At 39.2% G+C, this 21,837-nt stretch overlaps 1 protein-coding gene and 1 long non-coding RNA gene across 15 annotated transcripts in view; one reads left to right on the forward strand and one right to left on the reverse strand.

Moving 5' to 3' along the window:
* The window catches only part of GALNT18 (polypeptide N-acetylgalactosaminyltransferase 18), a 328,849-nt gene that overhangs the window by 267,412 nt on the left and 39,600 nt on the right, over window positions 1-21,837 (forward strand). For all 6 annotated transcript variants that reach the window (XM_080404738.1, XM_080404741.1, XM_080404739.1 and 3 more), the window contains 3 exons: window positions 2,950-3,135; window positions 8,436-8,573; window positions 10,896-10,991. In XM_080404738.1, coding sequence (XP_080260864.1) covers window positions 2,950-3,135; window positions 8,436-8,573; window positions 10,896-10,991 — 420 coding nt within the window. The remainder of the gene's footprint in view (window positions 1-2,949; window positions 3,136-8,435; window positions 8,574-10,895; window positions 10,992-21,837) is intronic.
* The window catches only part of LOC308070597, a 306,714-nt gene continuing 288,018 nt past the window's right edge, over window positions 3,142-21,837 (reverse strand). For all 9 annotated transcript variants that reach the window (XR_013930760.1, XR_013930761.1, XR_013930762.1 and 6 more), the window contains one exon: window positions 3,142-7,165. This is a non-coding gene — a long non-coding RNA (uncharacterized lncRNA). The remainder of the gene's footprint in view (window positions 7,166-21,837) is intronic.

Raw genomic sequence — 21,837 nt, forward strand, 5'->3', positions numbered from 1 at the left:
AGTATTCATTTAATGTTCTTGTCTCCCACTTGTTTTTCTTAGTTTAGGTGATAGGCTTTGCTGATTTTAGTCTTTCAGCTTTGTAAGTGTTAGAAGTTGCCTTGGCATTGCTACTGTCCCTCTCCACCTTGAATTTTTTAATGGAATTTTACTACCTTTTACTGCTGATGAAGGAACCCTTTCAAGAAGAGGAAGCCCTCCAAGCCCTTCTTGGGGCTATACCAAATGTATGTACCTCCTCAGGAAATTCAAGAATAAAGAGCCCTTTCTGAGGTCTCTTGGAAGGAAGCACTGAAAACACGCTGAACTGGATTCTGAGAGCTGAATTCTGGACAGGGAACTCCAGTTGGTGTGTTCTTCACTTGATGTATGGAAACTGTTAGCATAGAGCTCTAGTCCAGCCTTGGCACATGCTAATCAGATTTTCATGAATTGCAGGACATTTTTGTTTAGAAATAATGGAATCTGGTTTTGAAGCTTTTTAATACAATCCACCTGTTCTGTCAGTGTCTGTATTGACAGCTCCCTCTTAGCATCAAGTTTTTAAGTGAATCCATTGTTCTTGCAGAGTAATTAATTAGTGTTTGGAAATAGAACAAAGACTGACAGTGTCTGAGAGAAAGGAGTGGCCACCAGGTATGATTAATTGGTGTTTATTCAGGTAGTGGGTGTTATTTACAAACTATATTAAAGACTTTGTCATCTCAGGATGTTTTTTGAAAACACATATGACTTCATTATAAAGTCAAATTAGATTTTACTGATTACTGAATCAGTACTAAAATTATAGATGAGTCTGCTCTTCAGTTTTTCAGATCCTAGAAAATTACTTGGAAATTCAGCTTATTATAGGTTGTGAATTTTTGGCTCAGCTTGCTGTCAAGATGGTATTCAGACCCAACTCTAAAAATCCCACAAAAGATTTGGTGTTCACATGTTGGACTTGGATCAAGGCCATTCGTAGTTAAAATGAGCAAAGATGAGGCAGCACACGCAGTATGTGAATTGTCGTGTCCTAGGCTAAGTTATGACCATCTCTACATCTTCCTTGTCTTTTATGATACTAATTTAAACAGTGTGCAGTGAGTAACTCTGAAACAATTTATAGCTGGATGTCAATGCCGTGCTGAGAAACGGGTTGGACTGAAAGCGGGCATTGTGTGAGCAAAGCCTGGTGATATTTCACATTTAATCTTTATTAGGAAGTGTAGTCAAACCATTTAGAATTAGATGTTTGACAAACTATTATTTTTGTTAGATCATTAAACTGGATTGCCCACTGTATATGACATCTAGAAAGAAAGGACGCAAATGCTGTTTCCAGATTATTTATTTTTGTGCCAGATCAATTGCCTATTTGTTTAAAAATATTTATGATCATCTCAGTTTTGCTTGGATGTTGGTAGTGGTTATGTTTATTTATTCTTACGGGTTTCTAAGTTCTGAACACAGAGACATGCTGAAGTCTGTTCAGCTCCCTTCTCTACTGTGCAGCAGGTTTACGGGATAGCTCGTCTTCCAGAGTGCTCTGAAAACCAAGGCTCTATCTCTTTTCCCAGCATATGCTGAATGCAATTAGGCACTTGTTCAGAAAAGGCTTTGTAAACACTGAACCCACGCCACATTTTCTGGTCTCAGGAGCTGCCAAATGCCTAAATGCTGTATTCAAGCCAGATGTCTAAATATATAAAATGAATGACTGAACAAAGTGCCTCCTTAGTAGAGCATATGACTATAGGATGGACAGACCTGAGGGGTCTGAGATCAGCTCCAGAACATGGTGTTCTGCCAACCCACATCCCTGGCCACCAGGAGGGAGACCAGAATATAGTCTCTCCTGGATTAGTTGCATGAGGAAGGAGCACGCTTGGTGTCATATTTTGCTCTCTTGGTATGGGATACCAAGCCTCGGCAATCTCTGCTAGCAGGACTGTAAGGTAAATTCCGTCACTTCTCAGTGAGTACGCATGCCTCTGGGACACCGAGGTACTTGTTCAGCAGGATCAAACAGAGTACGTCTGGGTTTTCACCTGAGCTGCATCCACGTGACCATTATGAGCGGGACACCTTGATCTTGTTAGGAAGTTTACAATAATACAAGATACACAGAAAAAGAGCTTCCATGTAAAATAATTCAAGTAAGTACTTCACTGATTGTCAAGACTGCCAAAGTAGTTGTCTCTTTTGCTAAAAGCAGAAAGAGACAAAAGCAGAAATAAACGTAAAACTTAGGATCAACATTATGGATGTTAGCTCAGCTGTGGTAGTGGGCAAACCTGAAACGCACTGGAGCAGGTACAGTAACCTACATTATAAATGTATTATCATTTTTGAGAGTAGTGTGTGTTGAAGTTGTTCACAGTACATTTTCACCAGGCAGTCTTAATCACTCCCTCTCGAAAGAAATAAACCTGGTCCTTTCTGAGCTATGCTTAAAACAAAGCACAAGATGGATTTATATTCCTAGTCTTCCTAGAACCTGAAGCTTTAGTGATTTTAAAAAGTTTGTTTGCTTAGTTTCCCTTTTACGTAAGGCTGCCTAGTTCAAGATTCTGAATAGAGCATGTACGCACTGAGATCAGCTGTGCACAGTCTTAACAGAAATGCCTTCAAGGCATTAAAACTTGAACCCAGATGCTATTGTTTTGGATTCCCTATAAATGATTTTATTAATCTTGAGAACAGCTAAATTGATCCAGGATGACTGTGGTGAGAGGCTACTGGTAATGTAATGATTCTACCATAAGGTTAAGTAGTACTAATAATTCATGGTAAGGCAAGGTAATAACTCTCTCCTCTTACAACTGTCTAAAACCCCCCTCTATATAGTCAAATAAGTTCCGCATAGTTATTCTCCTTCATAACAATAAAACAATTTCAGTCTATTTATTAAAAGACAGCAGTGGTGTAGGGAGCTCTCACTAGCAGAATGTCTTTTTTTTCTCCTAGGTATGGCAATGTGGAGGAAGTGTTGAGGTTCTGCCTTGCTCCAGGATTGCCCACATTGAAAGAGCACATAAACCATACACAGAAGATCTAACTGCTCATGTCCGGAGAAATGCACTAAGGGTGGCTGAAGTCTGGATGGATGAATTTAAGAGCCATGTCTATATGGCATGGAACATACCCCAGGAGGTGAGTCCAGTGTTTGCAGTCTTTGGCTTTAGATCCTTTTAGGTTTGGTTCCTACTCTGAATTTTTATTTTTCTGCTAGGATTTTGTTATTTGCGTACACATATATATGTATTTATGTCTTATGTATAGGCATAAGATATGCCTATACATACACACTTATATAAAAAAATATATTGTGTCTTATTCTAGAATAATTTCTTTATCTTCAAATTATCCTTACAAATTATCAAGTTCATCATTCTCGCTGATGACTCTTCATGGAGATTTTAATCTAGTAGCTGCAGAAATGTGGAAAACAGCAGCATCAAATCCATATTACACACCTTATTTTGAATTGGAATCTCTCATTTACCATCACAGAGAGCTATATATAATTCTGCCACATTTGTGAGGGGAATTCTGCCAGGGGGCAAAGGGTGTTAACATCTATTGATTCAAGTGTGAGTGTTTCACTCTTGAATAATTTCACATCAGAGTAAGGTGGATGTCATGACAAACTGCAGAATCTAGCTGCAACTCCCTTTTGGCCTTCTTGTCCAGATTTCTTTTCCACAGATGAGCAATGGCTGGTCCATTATATTGAAAAGATAATGTTGGACAGCTAACCTGAGAGCTCAGTTTGATATCTGACTGCAGTTGTTCCTCATCTCTGTAGTCAATGGTATTTTGGCTGTGAACTGTTAAGAGCTATAGTGATCTGAGAAAGGGCAACTGTACCTGTTCTGAAAAACTTGCAGGATCCATGCAGAATAGGTTGTTTCTTTGACTTAGTGTGCAGTTATCATCGGTATAGAAAAAGCAAGTATTCTAGACTTAAATGAACTTGGACAGTTTATTTTTTCTTTTAAAATTTGTCTGAGTGATTTTGCAGCTGTTCAGAGAAACTAATTTTGCTGCCATTAAATAAAATGCTGTACTTCGCCTTTAATAAGGAAAAAAGGTTAGAAACCAAAACCCAGCTAGATATATGAATACTGATGTTGACTCAGCTGGTTTCAATAGTTTTCTTTATCTCTCATGGTTAAAAACTAGATCATTTTGGCAAAGTGGGGAAGTCACTGTCCTGTTTTTAGGTTGCAGAATTAGCCACATAATATACCATGGAAGTGCTAGGAAAAAAATCCTTTATGACCTCGTATAGGGAAAGGACCTTAGTCCCATGCTCATAGAATCCAAGCTACCCTTTAAGTGTCCCTGTTTTGAGTAGCTGCACAGCAGTGCATACAAGAATGAAGACATTTCTAGAAGATAGGGTCACTTTTTTACATCAAAACAATTTCAAATGAATTTTATTTGTGATTAGCCTGATAGATCTAAATTTCAGTTTCTATTTTTATTGTTATTTTCCTAAAGATTGGTTGATCTTCATTGATTGATTACGTTTCATTTTTTGACTTGCAAACATAGCATTAGCACAAAACTCAGAAGTCCCTTTTGGTAGACAGGATATACAGCAGTATACATGTATTTGCATAATATTCATCCAGAAATTATGGTGGTGGTGCCTAATCTTGTGAAAAGTTGAGATCTCAATGCAATTTGGAAATCAGTTTCGTAAAGAATATGAAGATAAGTCATTATTATTATTTTTAAATGGAAATTTAACAAGTAATAATAACATAGTCTCGACTGTGCCGATAGATCAGAAAAAAATAAGCCTGTTATAATAAATTTTAAAACTCATTTATTAAAGGAAAAAAATACATGTTATTAAACAAAGGAAAAATAAATGCAGTGAGTGGATTGAACCAGTTTCTTCAGGTCACAGAGTGCATCAAGGTGTTTTCATGGTAGATGTTGTACTGCTAAAACTGATGTTTTGTATAGTCTTGAAGAGGAATAACGAGTTTTCTTACTACTTCAATCTCCAGTCATTTTTCCACCACAAATGTACTAATCATTGCACTGAACTGCTTGAATAAATTGCAATGTAGATTATACTCTCTTCATCTTCACAAAGGCTACCGCTGTCAAACCGTAGTGCAGAGTTAAAAGCTGGAAATGGCAAGCACTAAATCAGCTTTTAATGGTGGTAGCCTCTCCTGCAGTGTAACGAGTTGCCTCTGCTGTTGGGAGAAATCTATCAGTATGTATGTACAGAACCTGTAGCACAAAGAACCTTCATTTGTATTTCTCACCACTGCAGAAAACCAAATAAACACACACATGCCCTCACACTTATTTAAAATATACTGGGAAACAGCTTAGTTTTCACAGTTGTAACAGGCTTGTAAAGCTGGATTCTGGTCGTTGCCTAGTAATTGCTACAGGATGTTCAGAGACAGTGTGGCACCTATGTGACCATCAGAAGGTTTTCCTGTCAGATGGCGTCTGTGACTTACAGCTGGGTACATTCAAGTGTTCACACAGCTTCTGTCTTTTGCCACGTGGAAAACAGGGAAGGACTTAACAGTGTTGGGGCTCTGTTTTGTCTGACAGCATGACATGTGCTCGAGTACCCCAATCAGTTGTGTAATTTGAAGCTGTTCTAAGCATCTTTGTGTTCATCATGCAAGGCCTGCTGCCGAGAATCAGGGGAAGAGCTCCAATGACCTGGGAATTCCTTTTTCTTTCCCGTGCTAAACTTTGTTAAGTGCTGAACTGACTCTAGAGCAGTAGGAAGCAGGTGCATGTTAAAGGAAAGCCTTTGACCTTTTTAAGGGAAAGAGGAAAACACAGTACAAAACTGTAGTCCCAAGCATTGCCATTGAATTAGTCAGTCCAAGGAAAACCTACATCGTTAGTGGGAATCCTTTTTTATTTTTTTACATCAAAAGGTTAGAAGCAATGCAGGCTCTGCTTGGTATAGAAACATTAGCAGAAAGAGCAAGTATTCAGTGTAAAGCAGCAACCTAAAAAATAATTTAACCCTTGTGGGACACTTCGATACAGACTTGCAGTAGGCAGGGAGCAAAGAAATGGTGGATGAGAAAGGCTGGGGATGGATTAGATCAAACTTGGATATCAGATTGGACGGCAATATTCTGTTTCATCTTTGCTTACCTCAAAATCAAATGAAAGGTAAAAGACCAAAGAGGGGCAATTTTCAAATCAAACCTAGTTTCAGCTTAAGCAAAAAGGCGTTGAGATGTCATTGTGAGAAACATGCGGAGAGGACAGACAGATAGCATGGCCAAATACTGGTACGCAAGTGGCTGACTGCAGGAGTAATTCTCTGTCTGGAAGCTGATGAACCAGTGCACTGGTAATGGGCTGTGTAGGTAATAGAAACGTATTCAGTTAAAACAGTTGGACTTTCCATGAAATATGTTATTCTAAAATGTTAACCACAGGACCTGTTTTTTTTCCATGGAACAATTCCCAGATCTCTGGGAAGCCCCGTAGTCAGATGTTTCTAAAGGGTTTAGTCTTTGAGAGCTAATAATCTAAAGGAGTTAAGAGTCATTTGGCAGTGTGCTGTGACTGCCACCTTGGGATCTCTGTGGGTGGATCTGAAATACCAAGGGTTTCAAACGGGGATCTCAGATACCAGGGTGATTCCTGCATCATAACTACTCAGATAAATAGATTCAGAAAAGCACTTAAAACCCAAAGGAAAGTTTTTTTCAAGTCTCAGAAGCAAGAACTGTGCTCTCCATGTATGCTCCCTTATGTTTTGGGGTTTGTTTTTCACTTTTTTCCCCTCCCATCATGTTCTCAGCTTTGGGGAACACACTTTATTGTTGCTGGTGATAGAGCCAGTGTGCTACAAGCGAGCTGTTTTCCTTCTCCAGCTGCATGGGAGGATGTGATTACTGAGGCACCAGATGCTCACTCTTACCTCACACAGTAAACCGTGAGGAAACAAGCGTTGGTGCCTGTAGGGTTGCATGTGAAAGGAGCTGGGATGCACTGGACCAATTTAGTACCTGATCCTAGGAAGCCTGGTTAGTGCTGGCAGTGGAATGTCTGTGTGCTGGCATCCTCCTTTTCCCTCCTGTCCACGGGACGTGGACATGCAGGATTTGTCCTTGGGATTGGTTGGTTGTCTTAGAACAGCCTACAGCACGTTCCTCTGTCCAGTCACTTGCTAGGAGTGTCAGGAAAAAAGCATCACTTAAGGAGTAGTTCCACATAAAGTCTTATGAATGATGTAGGGCTTAAGGGGAGGAGAGCCATCATTTTTGAGGATTAATCTGAGTTATGCCTGTTTATGCCAGACCTCAGTTTCCTACTTTTTAGTATACTTTGCTAATGTGGAAATCAATTTTACTTTAGTTAGAAAATGCTTCCATAATAAAATAGACTTGTTCCAGATTAATTCATTAATTCAGTACTTCAGGATGTAAGAAGCAGTTGTTGCTTCAGCTGCTCAGAAACCTAGATACTTAGAAAGATACCTTTTTGATGTGTAACTAAGAATATTCAGTGCTTCCAATGCTATTTTTAAATCGTATCTGGTGGCTGACAAAGTCTTTCAGGCACTTATGGCCCAGTAAAGGCTGCTGTTTAAGTAGATAGATTATAGGATTTCCCTATGAAAATTATTTATCCTGTGTTTTGTTTGAGGCAGAAGTGCTAGAGCACAGTGTGGAGCAAAATGTCTCATTTTTACTTCCTGTCAAACACAGCCATGAATTTATGCTTAGATCCCTCTCTAAAAAATTCCACTGTGTGATTTTAACGTGATAAATTATTGATTTTTATATACAGGACCTTTAAAAAACTCACGGTTTATCCTCTGCTCTTACAGTAAGTACAAATTAGGTTAGCTAGAAATTGTAAAGGAGAATAAAAATTGGGGGTGAAAATATTTTGCAATTGCTTTTAACAAAAATATCAACTTCTCTTTTTACATTACAAGAGAAATTTAGTAAGTGCTATTTCAGAAAGGTGAGCACGGCTTCTGCTCTTTGCAGGGAAGCAGTAAACCCAGGCTTCAGAACTGGCCAGAAAGTGTCATATATTAATGATTAGGCCGCAGTGGGACACCAGCAATAAAGTTGTTTCTAGGGCAACTTGCTACTTCCTGCCAATTACTGCTGGATCTGGAAAGTGCCAGGGAACTGGAGAACAGTGACCCTCCTTGCAAGTCAGCGCTGAACCCCACCAAAGTCCGCAGGAGTGGCTCCAATGACCAAAGCAGGCTCTGGAAGAGACCCCGCCATGGTGACCCCTGTCCCATTTAATGGGGCACTTACGGCGTGCGTGTGGGGAGCAGACTCGCTCCACAACCAAAAGCTGATAATTATCATAGGTCATAATCGTCTTTGCAATGAGGGAGATGCTGGATGATAGTTTACACAGAAGTGTATCACTGATGTCTTTCCTGCTTCTTTTGTCCTTTGTTTTATGTGCAGGACTCCGGAATTGATATTGGTGATATTTCTGAGAGGAAGGCCTTGAGGAAAAAGCTCCAGTGCAAGACTTTCAGGTGGTATCTCGTCAGTGTGTATCCAGAAATGAGGATGTATTCAGATACTGTCGCCTATGGGGTGGTAAGGATCTTTTTTACACTTCCCATTCTTAAAAGGTGGGGGAGAAGGGTGTAATAGCGGAAGTAATTCACAAAGACAATGCCTGGCTCTAAGTAGAAGAGTCAGATAATCTTCAAGTCCCTAGTTAAGTAATTTGTTAAGACTGGATAGTTGACAAGAGACAGCTGCTCTGCTGTAGTTTATGCCAAGGTTATTCTGAATGTTACCCTCCTCCCTGATTTTTCATTTGTTTCGTGGATTGCATTCTACTCAGAGATACTCAAGGCATGATTTTTTAGACACACTGGAGCTGTCAGTTGGAAGGTTTGTGGCAGCAGTTGAATTAACAAAACAGGCTCAGTATTCCAGCTGCAAGCTTCTTAATACTGTAGCCAAACCTTAATTCATGACCTCAAATGCCTGTATTTTGGGATCATCATCATCATTACTTGGGTGACAGTAGTACCCTTGTCTATGTCGAAAACACTCTTGAGTTGTTCTGTGCTAATTAAAGCGGGGGCAGTTCTGGCCTGTAGAAATGTCAGGCGTGCCTGACACGGAAGATGAGCGTGGCAAGTTAGTATGGACCCACAGGAAGCTAGTAGAGCTAGGACGTCCTTTTTACATTCTCTATCTGGCATCATATTCACAAAAATTGATTCCTGTAATTAAATTAGACTGTTTTCTGTAGGGGTCATTTCTCTACAGGTATTTTAAGTTATTGTAGAGTTGTGACTGGGGTAAGAGCTTGAGAAATTAAGTCCGAGGAGCTAGCTCATTTTACAAGGTTTGTAAGAAGAGGACTGGTGTGAAAAGGAACACACCATTTCATCTCTTTTGCTTTAACACCTCATCACCACAGCTGCTGTTAGGGTTAAGGTCGGACTCTCAAGTCTTTGTATCTATTTTACTGCTGGGTCAGCCCTCTCAGCTAAGTCACATGCTGATGTTGGTCAAGACAGATGATTTTTTTTTTTTCTTCCTTTATTCTGGAGATGGTTGTGGAAAATGTTGTAACATTAGGACTAGGACAAGTATTAGAATCTGAGTTGGTGAAAGAGGTTTTGAAAAGCTGAAGGCGGTGGTGGATCTAGGCATGAATTAATAAGGCTGGTATTTATCATTGTTTTGGGTAGAGGGTAATGCCTAACATCTGATTTTAGAGTCACGGTCACGGTTATGTTTATGCCTAAGAAATACAAAGGTTTGAGAGAGGAAACTTTTAAACTTTTTAATTCTCGAGGCTTGCAGGTAAGAATAAGGCCAGTCCTGATACCTAATGCATGTTTTCTCTTTTATGTTGAGATTTGTCCTGTTTATTACTGAATTTAGAGTTACGTTTAGAGTTGGAAATCTTGTAGAGATGAGTTCACGGTTGTGATTTTATTCACTGCCTGGCTTCAGTCTCTGGCTTTTCCACACTTAGTACACACTAGTGCACTTCTAGACTTCCTTTCTAAGCATATCAATTTGTCTTCCTCAAAGGAGGCCCCTGTACACAACTGACAGGGCTGCTCAGTTAATCACAGATGGTTGCAAACCACATCACCTCTTTGCTCCCTCCATCAGACAATTCTTTAATGTTCTCTGAACTTCCCTTATAGCACTGAGCACCTTTATGCATGCCCATGGGTATGCAGTCCACATCTTTGGCCTCACACTCAAAAAGACCTTCCAGCTATCTGTGCTCATTAATTTAGCACTTCACTTTAAGAAAATTCTGCCTCAGCATTGCAAAGCTTATATATAGGGCCCTGTGATGAACAGGGCCAAGTACTTTGCAGTCTGTTCATAGCTAGATTGCTGTTCGTGGCTTAGCCTGGAATAATGCAAAGTAGAGCTAGTGCATACCAATTGGCCAGAAGTCTCCAAGTGTCAGCAGAAAGGACTTTTTGGATTATTTCCAGAAATCAGAAGACTCTCCTGGAAAAAGCTGTTTCATTGCAGGGCTTTCTCCTGTGTTTGGAACTCCATCCATGCTGTCAGCTAGCTGCACTCTTCAAAAAAATTGTCTTTTGTATATAGTGTATACCAGAGACTCATTAGACTTAGTATTTTTAAAATGTATAACAAGAATTATTGCTATCTCTGAAGGCTTTTTGAAATCTACCTTCCCTGAAACCTTTTATAACATTGTTGAAACCAGTAATGTCAAATTATTTACAAGGAAGAATTTATTCCAAGTGCTCTCTCTTCAATGTTTTCACTGCAACAAGTATTTTTAATTTTGCTTATTTCCTTGCTCAACTACATATGATTTTATTGCAAAGAAAAGAAAGTAATCACACTGTCTTTTCCTCATGTAAGGCTTGTTTGATTTCTTTTTCTTTCTGTTTATTTTAGCTGCAGAATTCCCTGAAAAGTGATTTGTGCCTTGATCAAGGGCCAGACACGGAGAATATCCCGATCATGTACATCTGCCATGGAATGACACCACAGGTTAGTCTAATGATCTCTGATATTGATGCTGCTCTTGCTAGGCTATGTAGGAGGAACCATCTTGTACCTGTCACTGTATTCTTGCAACAATACCTCCGTAAGCTTTTTAGTATCTCTTTTATAAAGCCAGAACATTGTTTCTGCAATACATTGAGAATCACTGGTATATTAGCACTTCGACAGTGAGGTTTGTTTATTCATTTTGGAAGAATTTAAGGAATACAAGAGTCAGCACTGACCCACATTTTCATTTTTCATCTGTAACTGTGCATGTCGTATGAATGAAAGTGCATTTTAAAACACATTACATACATACATATGTATGCTCACAGTTTATATACACGTTATCTGAATCAACAGCTTTTTGACTTATGTACTGTCTTATTTTCACAAATCTGAAATGTACAGCCACCTTCTTCACGCCATACAGCTGTGTCAAATTTCAAACCCTGTTCTTTTGGAAGCCCTTCTTCTAAAGCTCCTTTTTCTTCTTTCTCTGCTGTTTTCTTGTTGCTCTGGTTAGTGCCAAAACCTTGAATTACCCCAACCTTTCTATTTCATTACACAGCAGCTGGTTTTATTAACTTGGCAGACAAGAGGGTTAAGACATTGTATCTCTCCAAAGTGGCTAAGTATAGGGGCACAGGTGAAAGTGTTTCTAGGCGAATCTTGACGGTAAAAACAACGTTATGTGGCCTAGAACACGCTTGTTAAAGACAGATGGGCAGATTACCGAACTCCGTAAAATAACATCAGCAAAAATGACACAAAGGAAATAGATGTTTGTGGGAGTGAGTGGAGAAACTGAAAAATCCCTCCGGTTTGAGTAATTTTTTTTTCTCCGACTACCTTTTATATTTGCTTCCTCAAAAGGACCCTATTGTGTTCCACTTTTAAGTTATGGATGTGGTTTCAGCCATGGAATATAAACACAGAGAGACAAGGGAGTCTTGTCCTCTGTACATGCATCTCACAGTGAGCGGGACACGTGTATTTCCTGGCCAAGTTACACATGCTGCAACTGTGTTCTGTGCTGGCTTCCTTCATGGAGGCCCTTTAATATTGATCACTAGTGCCATCATGCTTGAGTAAATTATGAATGATGAAGACAAAAAGATCTGAAAATCCCATCCATCAGACTCGCTCACTGCATGGGCTGTGGCTTATTTGTCACATAATTATGTGGTAACCACTGTTCGCCTCCAGGAGGTTTTTAAGCTAGTTCTCAGTGTTCGCTAAGGAGCTGTGCAATCCGCCTGTGAGCCAGAGCCATTATTCTTCATTTTCTGGGAGAGCATCATAACTCTCTTCTGGCATATCATCTGTGATAACAACACACTACAGGCACGGCTGTAAATTCCAATTAGAAATTTTAATTATAGTTAAGATAGAAACAACAACAACAGCAAAAAAAGTCACTCCAATTAGCACAGTTCAGTATTCACCAGATCGAGAACTGCCTTTGAATGTCAGCTGAAGCTCTGTATAAATGAGATAGCAGCAAATACATGACAGAGGGAAAAGAGGCAAGTTTTCTTGACAAGATTCTGCTTCTTTCATAATTATAATGTTGTGTCTCCTTCCATTACTATGCATTTAATTTGGTAACTAATGGTGTTAAAAACAACCCCCAAAAAGGCCCATATTAAAGCAAGATCCCAGTAATGAGTGAGAACTTTCTTTAAAAGCTGAGTAGACTTGCTCTATATTAGGGATTAGGGTATTAACAGGGAAAGCACTAACAAACATTATTTGGCATACTTGAAGATTTCCATTGCATATGTTGCATCTCTTGCTTAAGCAGAGCTGCAGCCACTTAGGTTTCCTCTAGCATATTGGAAATATTTGAAAAAAAGACTCCTTTTAATCTTGGTGAATGTGCCAGTAACCACAAAAGATACTAGCAAGATACTAATTTTATTCTAGTGGTGGTGAAATGCTCTATAAAGGGGGTTATTTTGCCCACCTGGCAGTCCTTGCCAAAACAGGTTAGTCAAAAAGATTAGTTCCCCAATTCAGGACTGCTTCTATGACCGAGGGTTTTGGCGATGCCATTCTTAGCTCTGGTGCAAAGTTTTACCATTGCAGTTACACCATTTACAGCGTTAGAGCTGCCAACATGGATGGCTTTGCACAGTTGCACCTAGATGTGCGTTAATATCTGGCTATCGGGAGGCATTCCCTTGTGCACAGTTTAAGTTGCTGCTCTTAGTTACTGCTATAGCCTCTCTTCTAGAAGGGGTAACAGCCTCCTCCCCCCGACTAACCTTTTTCAGATGTTTTTGATTTTTCATCTTTTTGCAAGGGAGATGGCTTAGATGAGTTGTTTGACATAAGGTAACAGTTTCAGAATTTATGTACACGTACTGTTTCCTTTTAGCATATTTTATACAAGAAGGAAATCACTGAAGTCAACAGAAAGGGAATTGGGTACCTGACATTAAAAATCCATGCTCCATTTTTTACACACAATATTGAGAACATCATGTGTAGCTTCATAATTAAAAGCAATAGAAAATGGCAAGGAAATATCCTTAAATATTGCAATGACATTATCAGAAATAATTTTCCCTGCAGTGCTTCAGTTTTATTTTAAATAGACATCACAATTAGCGATGGTAAGACTTCTAAGATTCAGATTCCTCAGCCTTTCTGCAATCCACTCCATATGTCTACTGCAACTAACAACAGCATATTTGTAATTCATTCCTGCTAGTATCTTAGAGCTCTTTATAACTGTGGTTATTTTCTAGTACTGTACTAGAAATAGAGAAAATGATGCAAATATTACATGTGGTTAAATACTAGGATGGAATGGAAAATCAGAGCATTTTCCTTACGCTCTTGTCTGTTTCCTTAGTCCTCTGATACTACTACTGAGAAAGAATTTCTCACAGCAGGGTATTTGGCTTGGTTTGAAAAGATAGGGCACTTGAAAAACTAGAATCTGCAATTGGGTTTTGTACCCTCCTGGCTTCAGACAGTGCTTCCCAAGGTAGATGTATTTTGTCCTGGTGCCCATGAGCCCGGACACTTCAGGGGTTTGATACCATCCACTGAGTAGAGCAATTTGCATGTTCAACCAGTGAAGAAAAAAAAAATGGGTGTTGTTCCTGCAATAATGTGTTCCCATGAGTTTAAGGGAAGACTTGCTATTAATTTAGTAAGAATTGTTTCATTGCAAAATGTTGCCCAGTTAATTATAAGTTCTGTTGTTAACTTCTTTGTCTTTCTAAGTGATAGCATCCGAACAGCGTAACTTTCTAAGTTGCTCATCCTTCCCCAATTCTGCTGCCAGAGCATATTGCTTTCTAAGCATCACGTCCTTCCATTTCTGCCTTTAGTCACTGACTGTCCAAAATCAACACTGTTGTTATTAGTCCCAACAGCAACATACAGTGTGTGTTGGTGCAGCTCCCCAGACTTGTCAGCAAGAACATCAGTGTCACATCTCAGCATCTGATACTACTTCTTGTAGTCACCACGGGGACAGGCAGCTATTAGATATGCATGAATCAAGGCCATAAGGTGGTTTTGGTACTTAGGTGTGCTGGTGGTCAACTGCTTGGAAGGGGCTTTTAGCATATGTTTTAGCCTGTCGTATCAAGCCCCTTCTGCTGTGCATTGCTGCTGCTGCTTTGAAACAGCGGAACAAAACTGACTTCTGCAGCTCAACTATTAAAATCGCGACCATAGTAAATGCAATATGGTAAAATAGTTAACAACGGCAGTTAAAATAGGTTCCTACTACATCGTTCAGTGGTGGTAGAAATCACGTTGCTTTAATTGCATGAGGACAGCTCAGAGGCAAAGTACAACAGCCCACAGTTGGTTCTGGCCAAAGGGACTACGCTGGAGCCAGCTGGGGGGTGTGAGGAAGCAGCCCTCCTTCAGTGTGATGATAGAGGGAAACGGGAAAATTGGGACATGAGGTGGACTGGCAGTAAAGGAGAAAGTGGGAGGGCATAAATGTAAAGAAAAGAAGGGAAGACAGAAGAATAGTAGCAGCAAAACAGTACAAAACATAAAGTTCATGTGAGGTTGTGGGGGTTTTGCTTTTTTTTAAGTGGTTCATGCAGAAAAGGATAAAGGTGCTGTTTTAATTCTTGAAGTTGTTGAAGCAAAGCTAGAATTAAGCCATCCATTTAGGCCTTAAAAGGTCCATTTTCAGCAGTGCCCCTATTCTGCATAGTAAAGATGGTTGCTTATAGCTGGAGTAAGTACATGCCCCAGGCCTGACTGCATTCTGTTCTTAATTCCGGACCCACCTGGGCCTGGATGTTTGTTGCTGTTGAAGACTGCTGTTTAACCAGGCCTGTAATCTTGAAGGCAGACTGATGACAGCGTGTCACTTGCATTAAAACTACCCCTGAGTGATAATTTGGAAGATTCTTTGCTGAGAATGAAAGACCACGTTATTAGAGACTTTTAACTATTGTATAATAAGTGCCATCAGTCTATGAAGTGGTATTTTAAGTGCAGACTTACCTTGAAAAGTGCTTGTGATTGAGGGGATAATGGGCAGTTCTGTGTTCCCTTGTTCAATAGCTTCTGGCTCATATATTTCTCAATTTATAAGCAGTTAAGCCACAAAGCTCACCCAGGGATGTGAAAGTCAATACAAACCAGTTAGATTTTGAGGAATTCAAGTTGAGGACCAGGGTCAGAAGACTATACTGGGAGAATTACTAGAAAAGAAATGCAGGTGAGAAGGGACACCCATTCATATCCTTTCATATTCTTGCAAGAGACTGCAAAACTGACTCTCGGAAACCAATGACTACAGCCCTGTCTGGTGTGACTTATTGCATCTCCGCTGAAGGCAACGAAAGGAATTCATGCCAACAAGTAGAGCAATGCCAGTTTACACTGTGTAATACTCTGACCTGAAAGCTTAATGTTGTATTCTAAGCACGGTATGCAAAGTACTGGAAATGGCAGTTACAAAAACTCCCGTGAACTTCTAAAAACTCTTTGTACAAGTCATGAGTGCTCCTTTTAAAATGTTATTCATACGTATTATTTGTAAAAACCATTTTTTTCTTCAGTGAAGCTTCTTAGCATGGTGGTTGTTCATACACAATACTTGTTAATTTGTAACCAAGAATATATATGACTGAAAATGGCTATCACTGAGGGAATTCATGTTCCAGTAAAAAACTACTAGGTTGATCACAAACACCATATAGTTCTTAGTCCAATCTGTAAAACACAGGAGAGGAGAAATTCATAGATGTTCAGCAGACACTTATCAAAAGAATTAAAACTGCTTTGCAAATAATTGTGTGTGTGAGAATCTGTCTGTTTAGAGATGTCTAAATTACTCATTTACAATAGAATAGATTTAGTGTGATCTTATGGTTATCAAGACATTACAAATATAAACATCTCAAAATTGTATTTTAACAGAGCCTTAATTTTAATAAGTCTGTTGCAGTGTTAAAAATTTTCTCTAGATTCCTGTGCCTAATGAAATTAATGTTGTATTGGACCGTTTTCAGTGCCAAGGAAGGCCGGGAAAAGGACCCCATGCTTTTTCAGAATGAGAGTTAGGGGAATTTGGAAGCACAACAGGAGCCCTCTTAGGAGCGGCTTTCTGTCTGTGAAGTATGCTGACCAAGAAGCATTAGAGAGCATTTTAGAAGGAGAAGTCAACAGACAAAATGTGATTTTATCATTTATGACATATCAGTCTTTCCATGACTACTTTCCACTTGATTAAAAAAAATAATAATATATCATGGAAATACTGAATACTGCAGCTGCTTTTCCTTGACAGTCTCACTGCTGCCAACAGAACACCACCATGCTGCTGCTGTCCTGAAAAGTTTTTGATAAAAGGAGTTTCTGTCACTCAAGAACAGTGTATAGCTGTGACACCTCAGATCCAGAACTGGCTTATGGATGAATACGTATCCTTCTTCTACAGCTGAAAACTGAACCTATAGTGAAATCATCATTGTTCTAGGCCAAAAATACAGCATTCTAAGAAACTACTATGAAATATATACATTTCAGAAAACAAGAAGTCTTTTGTTATTTAGAAGTAGGACCGTGTTCTTAAGTATGTGTGTAAAACACATAAGCACTGCAAACCGAGACTGTGCAAGGAAACAGTTAAACAGAAGGCCCCACGTGTAACAGCTGCTGTATCAGCACGTTTCAGTGGTTGTCAGGGAATAAGGATGAACAGAACAAAACCTGCTGATGTGGATCAATGACTGACCCTTCAAACTTGAAAAATCATTGCCCTGAAGATGAGATGTCTACAATAAACATTGTCATGGAGTCTTTTTTAAGCAATAAAAAGGAGCACAGCAGCTGTTTTAACAGCTGTCAGTCACGTGCAAACTCAGGGTTGATGTTCATGTTTGTCTTCAAGGTAAATGTTAGACACGTTCGATGTCTGTGTAAAAGACAGTCTGATCTGACATCTGCTCTGTGTAGTGCCATTTCTTTCTAAGGACATGCTAACATATTGGTCTGAAGTTAGCAATTGCCTGGTTTGCGATGATTATTTAATGTATGCAGGCACATACAGAGTCCTGTACAGAAACCGAACTGTACAAACCACCCAATTACATGTTGGTCCAGATACTCTGCAGTGAAAAGTCACACCATGCGGCAGACAGTCGTCATTTCTGTCTTTGTACAGCCAAAGTGAATGTGTCATTATTCATACAGAGTGAAACAGCTGCATCAGCTTGGCTGGTTGGCCTGATTCTTGGTGTCCGTGCACAGGGGACAGGGGGCTGCGCTGCTCTTCAGCTTCTTCAGAGGCTGCACCTGACACAGCACAGTCAGGCTTCTTGTTTTCCTTTGTCTTTTTCACTAAACCTTGTAGAATGATCTAAGCACCGGGCCTAACACAAACTGTATGTACATGCTTCCTGGGAACAAGGGTATTTCCACCATAAATGCTTCTGGAACTAGAATAGCTTGCTTTTTTGTTGTTGTTTTGTTTTTTTTAAAAAAAAACCTAGGTTGCTCAGTTCAGTACAGGTCCAAGTGACAGAAGAGAGAAGTTACAGAGTAAGTGAAACTGCCTAGCAAGGATAGTTACAAGTATTAATGAATTCTGATTTTTTATTTTAAACACATTCTGTAAAGGGCCTGCTTGCTATGGCAATTAATGTCTTATATAAGACATCCCTGCTGAGTAGTTTGTGGAGGCTATTTATGTTTCTGTTAATTTTTTTCAGTCATAAATCCTGATTTTGATCACTGTAAAGTTAATAGAAACTGTGACCTTGTTTGCAATGGAAGCAAAATCTGGTGTTAGTTTTTTGCAATCCCTTACAAATTAGAGAGTTTTTCTGATGTATGCCTGAGAAGCTACATCCAGCAAACACTTTTTCAAAGCTGCAGCCTCTTTAGAATATAAGTGTATCAGGGAGCTACAGAAATCTTTCAAAGGTTTCTAAAACCAACCAGTCCTTCCTTGGCCTAGCACAGGCAGCGCAACACTTTCTTCTTAGGGACCTACAGTGGATGAAGACTGTAATATATAATTTCAAATCGTATATATATTTTTTTAAAAAAAGTTTTTTTTAAACCCTCTTTTTCCTCAAGTTTGAATCTGGCCGAATTCACTTGAATTCAAAAGAATGAGCATAAACAGTCCTTCTTCAGGTTTCAGACCTAGGCTAGCTCTTTGGTGTGTTCCACTTCACTGATTAAAAACAAAAGCAAAGAACACAAGCTGCAGAACTGCATTATTCTGGATCAGAGGAAATATCTTCTGCATCCCTCAGTTTGGAAATAATGGAATGGGTATTGTTGCTTATTTATTTTAGCGTTTGAAACTATGTAGTGTAAAAACATTGTGTATACCTGTGAGAACTGATCACTTGGAATTGAAACTCCAACCACAGTGAAATGAAATAGTGGAAAAGCAATTTTTTTTTTTTTTTTCTAAGAGTGACATTGATTTTCTCATTTAGAGCATATAGCTTTTATGTACTCTTGGAGAAATGTTTTTGTTTCAAAGTGTTTTTCCTTTGTTTTAGTAGGATGGCCTAGAATTAAAGACTTAGAAATGCCTTAGATGCTTTTGAAATCTTTATTCTTGCCTAGTGTACAGGATCACTGCTGAAGGTGAGCATGAATAAAGAAAAAGGAAAATACTACTATAAGCTGAAATAAGTGATTTGGCTGAAGTAGTAATCTCGACATTCAGGTTCCAGGACGTGAGCTGAAGTTAAAAAGCAAGAATTCAAAAAGTAGCTCAATTCTTTTAAGAGTGTTATGAATATTCAGGACCAGAAGAAAGAACATTAACAACCTGAATTACTTGAAAACTTAAGAGCCAAAAGGTCTTTTTTAATTAATATCAGCTAATTTATAAGCATGTTTCTGACTGAGAAATAACTGCTTGTTTTGTGCAGATAGATGGAGAAGAAGAATCAAAGGTAACTTGGCTAGGGCTGCAGATGACGTGTTTGAAAAAGCAAGTAAAACCCCTAACCACAAAACATGACAGGAATAAAAGCAGTTGTCTGTAATGCACTGTATCTGTTCAGCCATTCTTGTAAATAAAAGGGAAATGCTCATCTCAGAGAATGGGTAAGAGTTCTTTTAAGGTACCTGTGCTATTTAATATTTTACAGCAGAGGTACTGGTGCAATTTTACGTAGATTACAAGATATGCGGAAAAGATACAGAAGCATAAATTGACCTTTAATGGGAGGAAAGATTACTAATGCTGATCAGAAGTAGAAGGGTACTCAGAAAATGCTGTCAAAGACATTCAGTTGTAAAGCTTTTGCCTAGTAAAGCAGGATTTCCATTGAGATAATAGAAACTTCCAACTGGCAAAAATTCTGATGTCAAGTCTAGGCAGGTTACAAACTTAGTTTTCATCACATTACTGCAGAAAAGAATAAAGCATCATGTCAGCAAAAAATAGTAGTTTGCAAACTTGTGGAGTGCACAGAGAATATGCTGGTGACCACAAAGAATGCTGGTGCACAGAAACAACAGGGTTAGTAAATTAACTCCTCTGTTCTTCTCTGTTGTACAACTCACAGATCTGGGGCTTTTTCAGTTTGGCTTTGTTTGCTTTTGTGTTTTGGGACTTTTGGGGAGTTATGGTGTTGGGTTTTTTTAAAGAAAAAATGGTTAGTTATTGCTGTACATTACAGAAAGTTCTTCTCAGAATTTTTTTTTTTCAACAATTTATGAAGTATTTCCACTTCATGTTTTGTGTGTCTTGTGATCATTACCATGCACGTTTTCTGCATTGCTTTCATTTTTGTGCTTGCCTCTCAGCCCTTGGATTACCCTCTTCATCTTGAATTCTGTTGCCTTTTTATATGATTAAATCCTACTTTAGCATCATTGTTATCTTTCCTGGTTATCTTGTCCACCGTTGGTATGCTTGTTACTGATGTAGGAGGAGAAGGACATATATCTGCTGTCTCTAGAGTTTGACTGGAAACACTTTAATCAGCATTATGTTAAATAGTGTTTACTCGCTGTGGGTACTAGAGCCACTGAAAGTAGTAGAGGACTGCTGCAGAGGGGCCACGTATCTTTGGAAAGGAGTCTGGCTTGTAGCTCAGCATCAGTGAAGTGGTAATCACTGGCTTGAGGCCATCAGACACGTTGCTACCAAGGCCGTAAACACCTTGCGATCTCTTCCTGCACTGCGCTGCGGGGTGCTCGCACCCAGCGAGGCTCAGCAGAGCGCCCAGCCTTGGGAGCCGGTTAACGAGCCGTAGGTAGTGTGCAGCCTGCGGCTGGCTTTACTCCACACAGAGGTGTGCGTCTGATGTCTGGGCAGAACCACTTGTCTTAAGTCTTGCTTGTACTAGAGCGTTGCTGCCAACAGCCCAGCCCTGGAGAGCTGGCTCTGGGCTTGGCCTGATGTGACTGGTGCAAAGTGTGCTCCATCGTATATGTTAATCGCTTCACTGGGCCTTCACAAGTGTCCGTGTATTTTTTTTCTCTTAACAAAAATGTATGAAGTGGCTGTCCTGAGGCCACATACTCACAGTACCCTGATATTCCATAGGCTACTTTAGTGTCAAGCTGAAATATTTTTTTAACTTGAAATTAACTTCCCGTTGTATTCTACTAACAATCTTTCTCTGCTAGGTGGAATAGATATAAAAATTTCCATACTTCAGCTGACTTTATTCTCAAAAATGTATAGTACAATCAAAAAGGAAGGACAGGGCTTTCTTTCCTTTGCTAAGTTGAAAACATTTTTAATAAACGCGTTTGGAGAAATAAAGCAGCTGTACTGGGTACCTGCAGTGTCTCATAATCTAATATTATTTGAGCATTTCACATTTTGTAAGTGCATTAATTTCAAATAGATCAGAGTTGCATATTAGGTAGCAATTACTAGAGTTATCTGTATTTAAAAGATGTCTCATTGCAAACTGGCATATCAGTGGGCAGTTCTTAAAACTGATCGTCGCTTGCAATAGAAATTCAGCGTAAAACCAGCAGTTATTCAGAACACACGTATAGCGCTTGGAGATATATGTTGTTGTAATTGTTGTATGGTTGTCAATTCAGTACAACATCGTTCAAAAGAACGTTTATCTCATTTGTTACTTCATCAGAGGTAAAGTTCTTAAGGTTGGATTTTTGTTTCTCAAATTCTTGACAGTATGTGAATAACTGTTAGAGAAGGTAGATAATACAGTAGATGGAAGAGTCACTTTATTCAGTTTTATTGATAATTTTATTATGCCATTCCATTAATTGAAGTCATCCTCTGGCTCATTTAGAATTCATGGACCAAATTTAGTCCCCATGAAAGCATATTTAACTCCCTCTGTAATTACATGAGCTGTATTACTTTCATTCAAATTCTGATCAGCGATTCAGTTTC

The sequence above is a fragment of the Falco punctatus genome, assembly GCF_963210335.1.
Source record: "Falco punctatus genome assembly, chromosome: 10".
In the NCBI taxonomy this organism is placed as follows: domain Eukaryota; kingdom Metazoa; phylum Chordata; class Aves; order Falconiformes; family Falconidae; genus Falco; species Falco punctatus.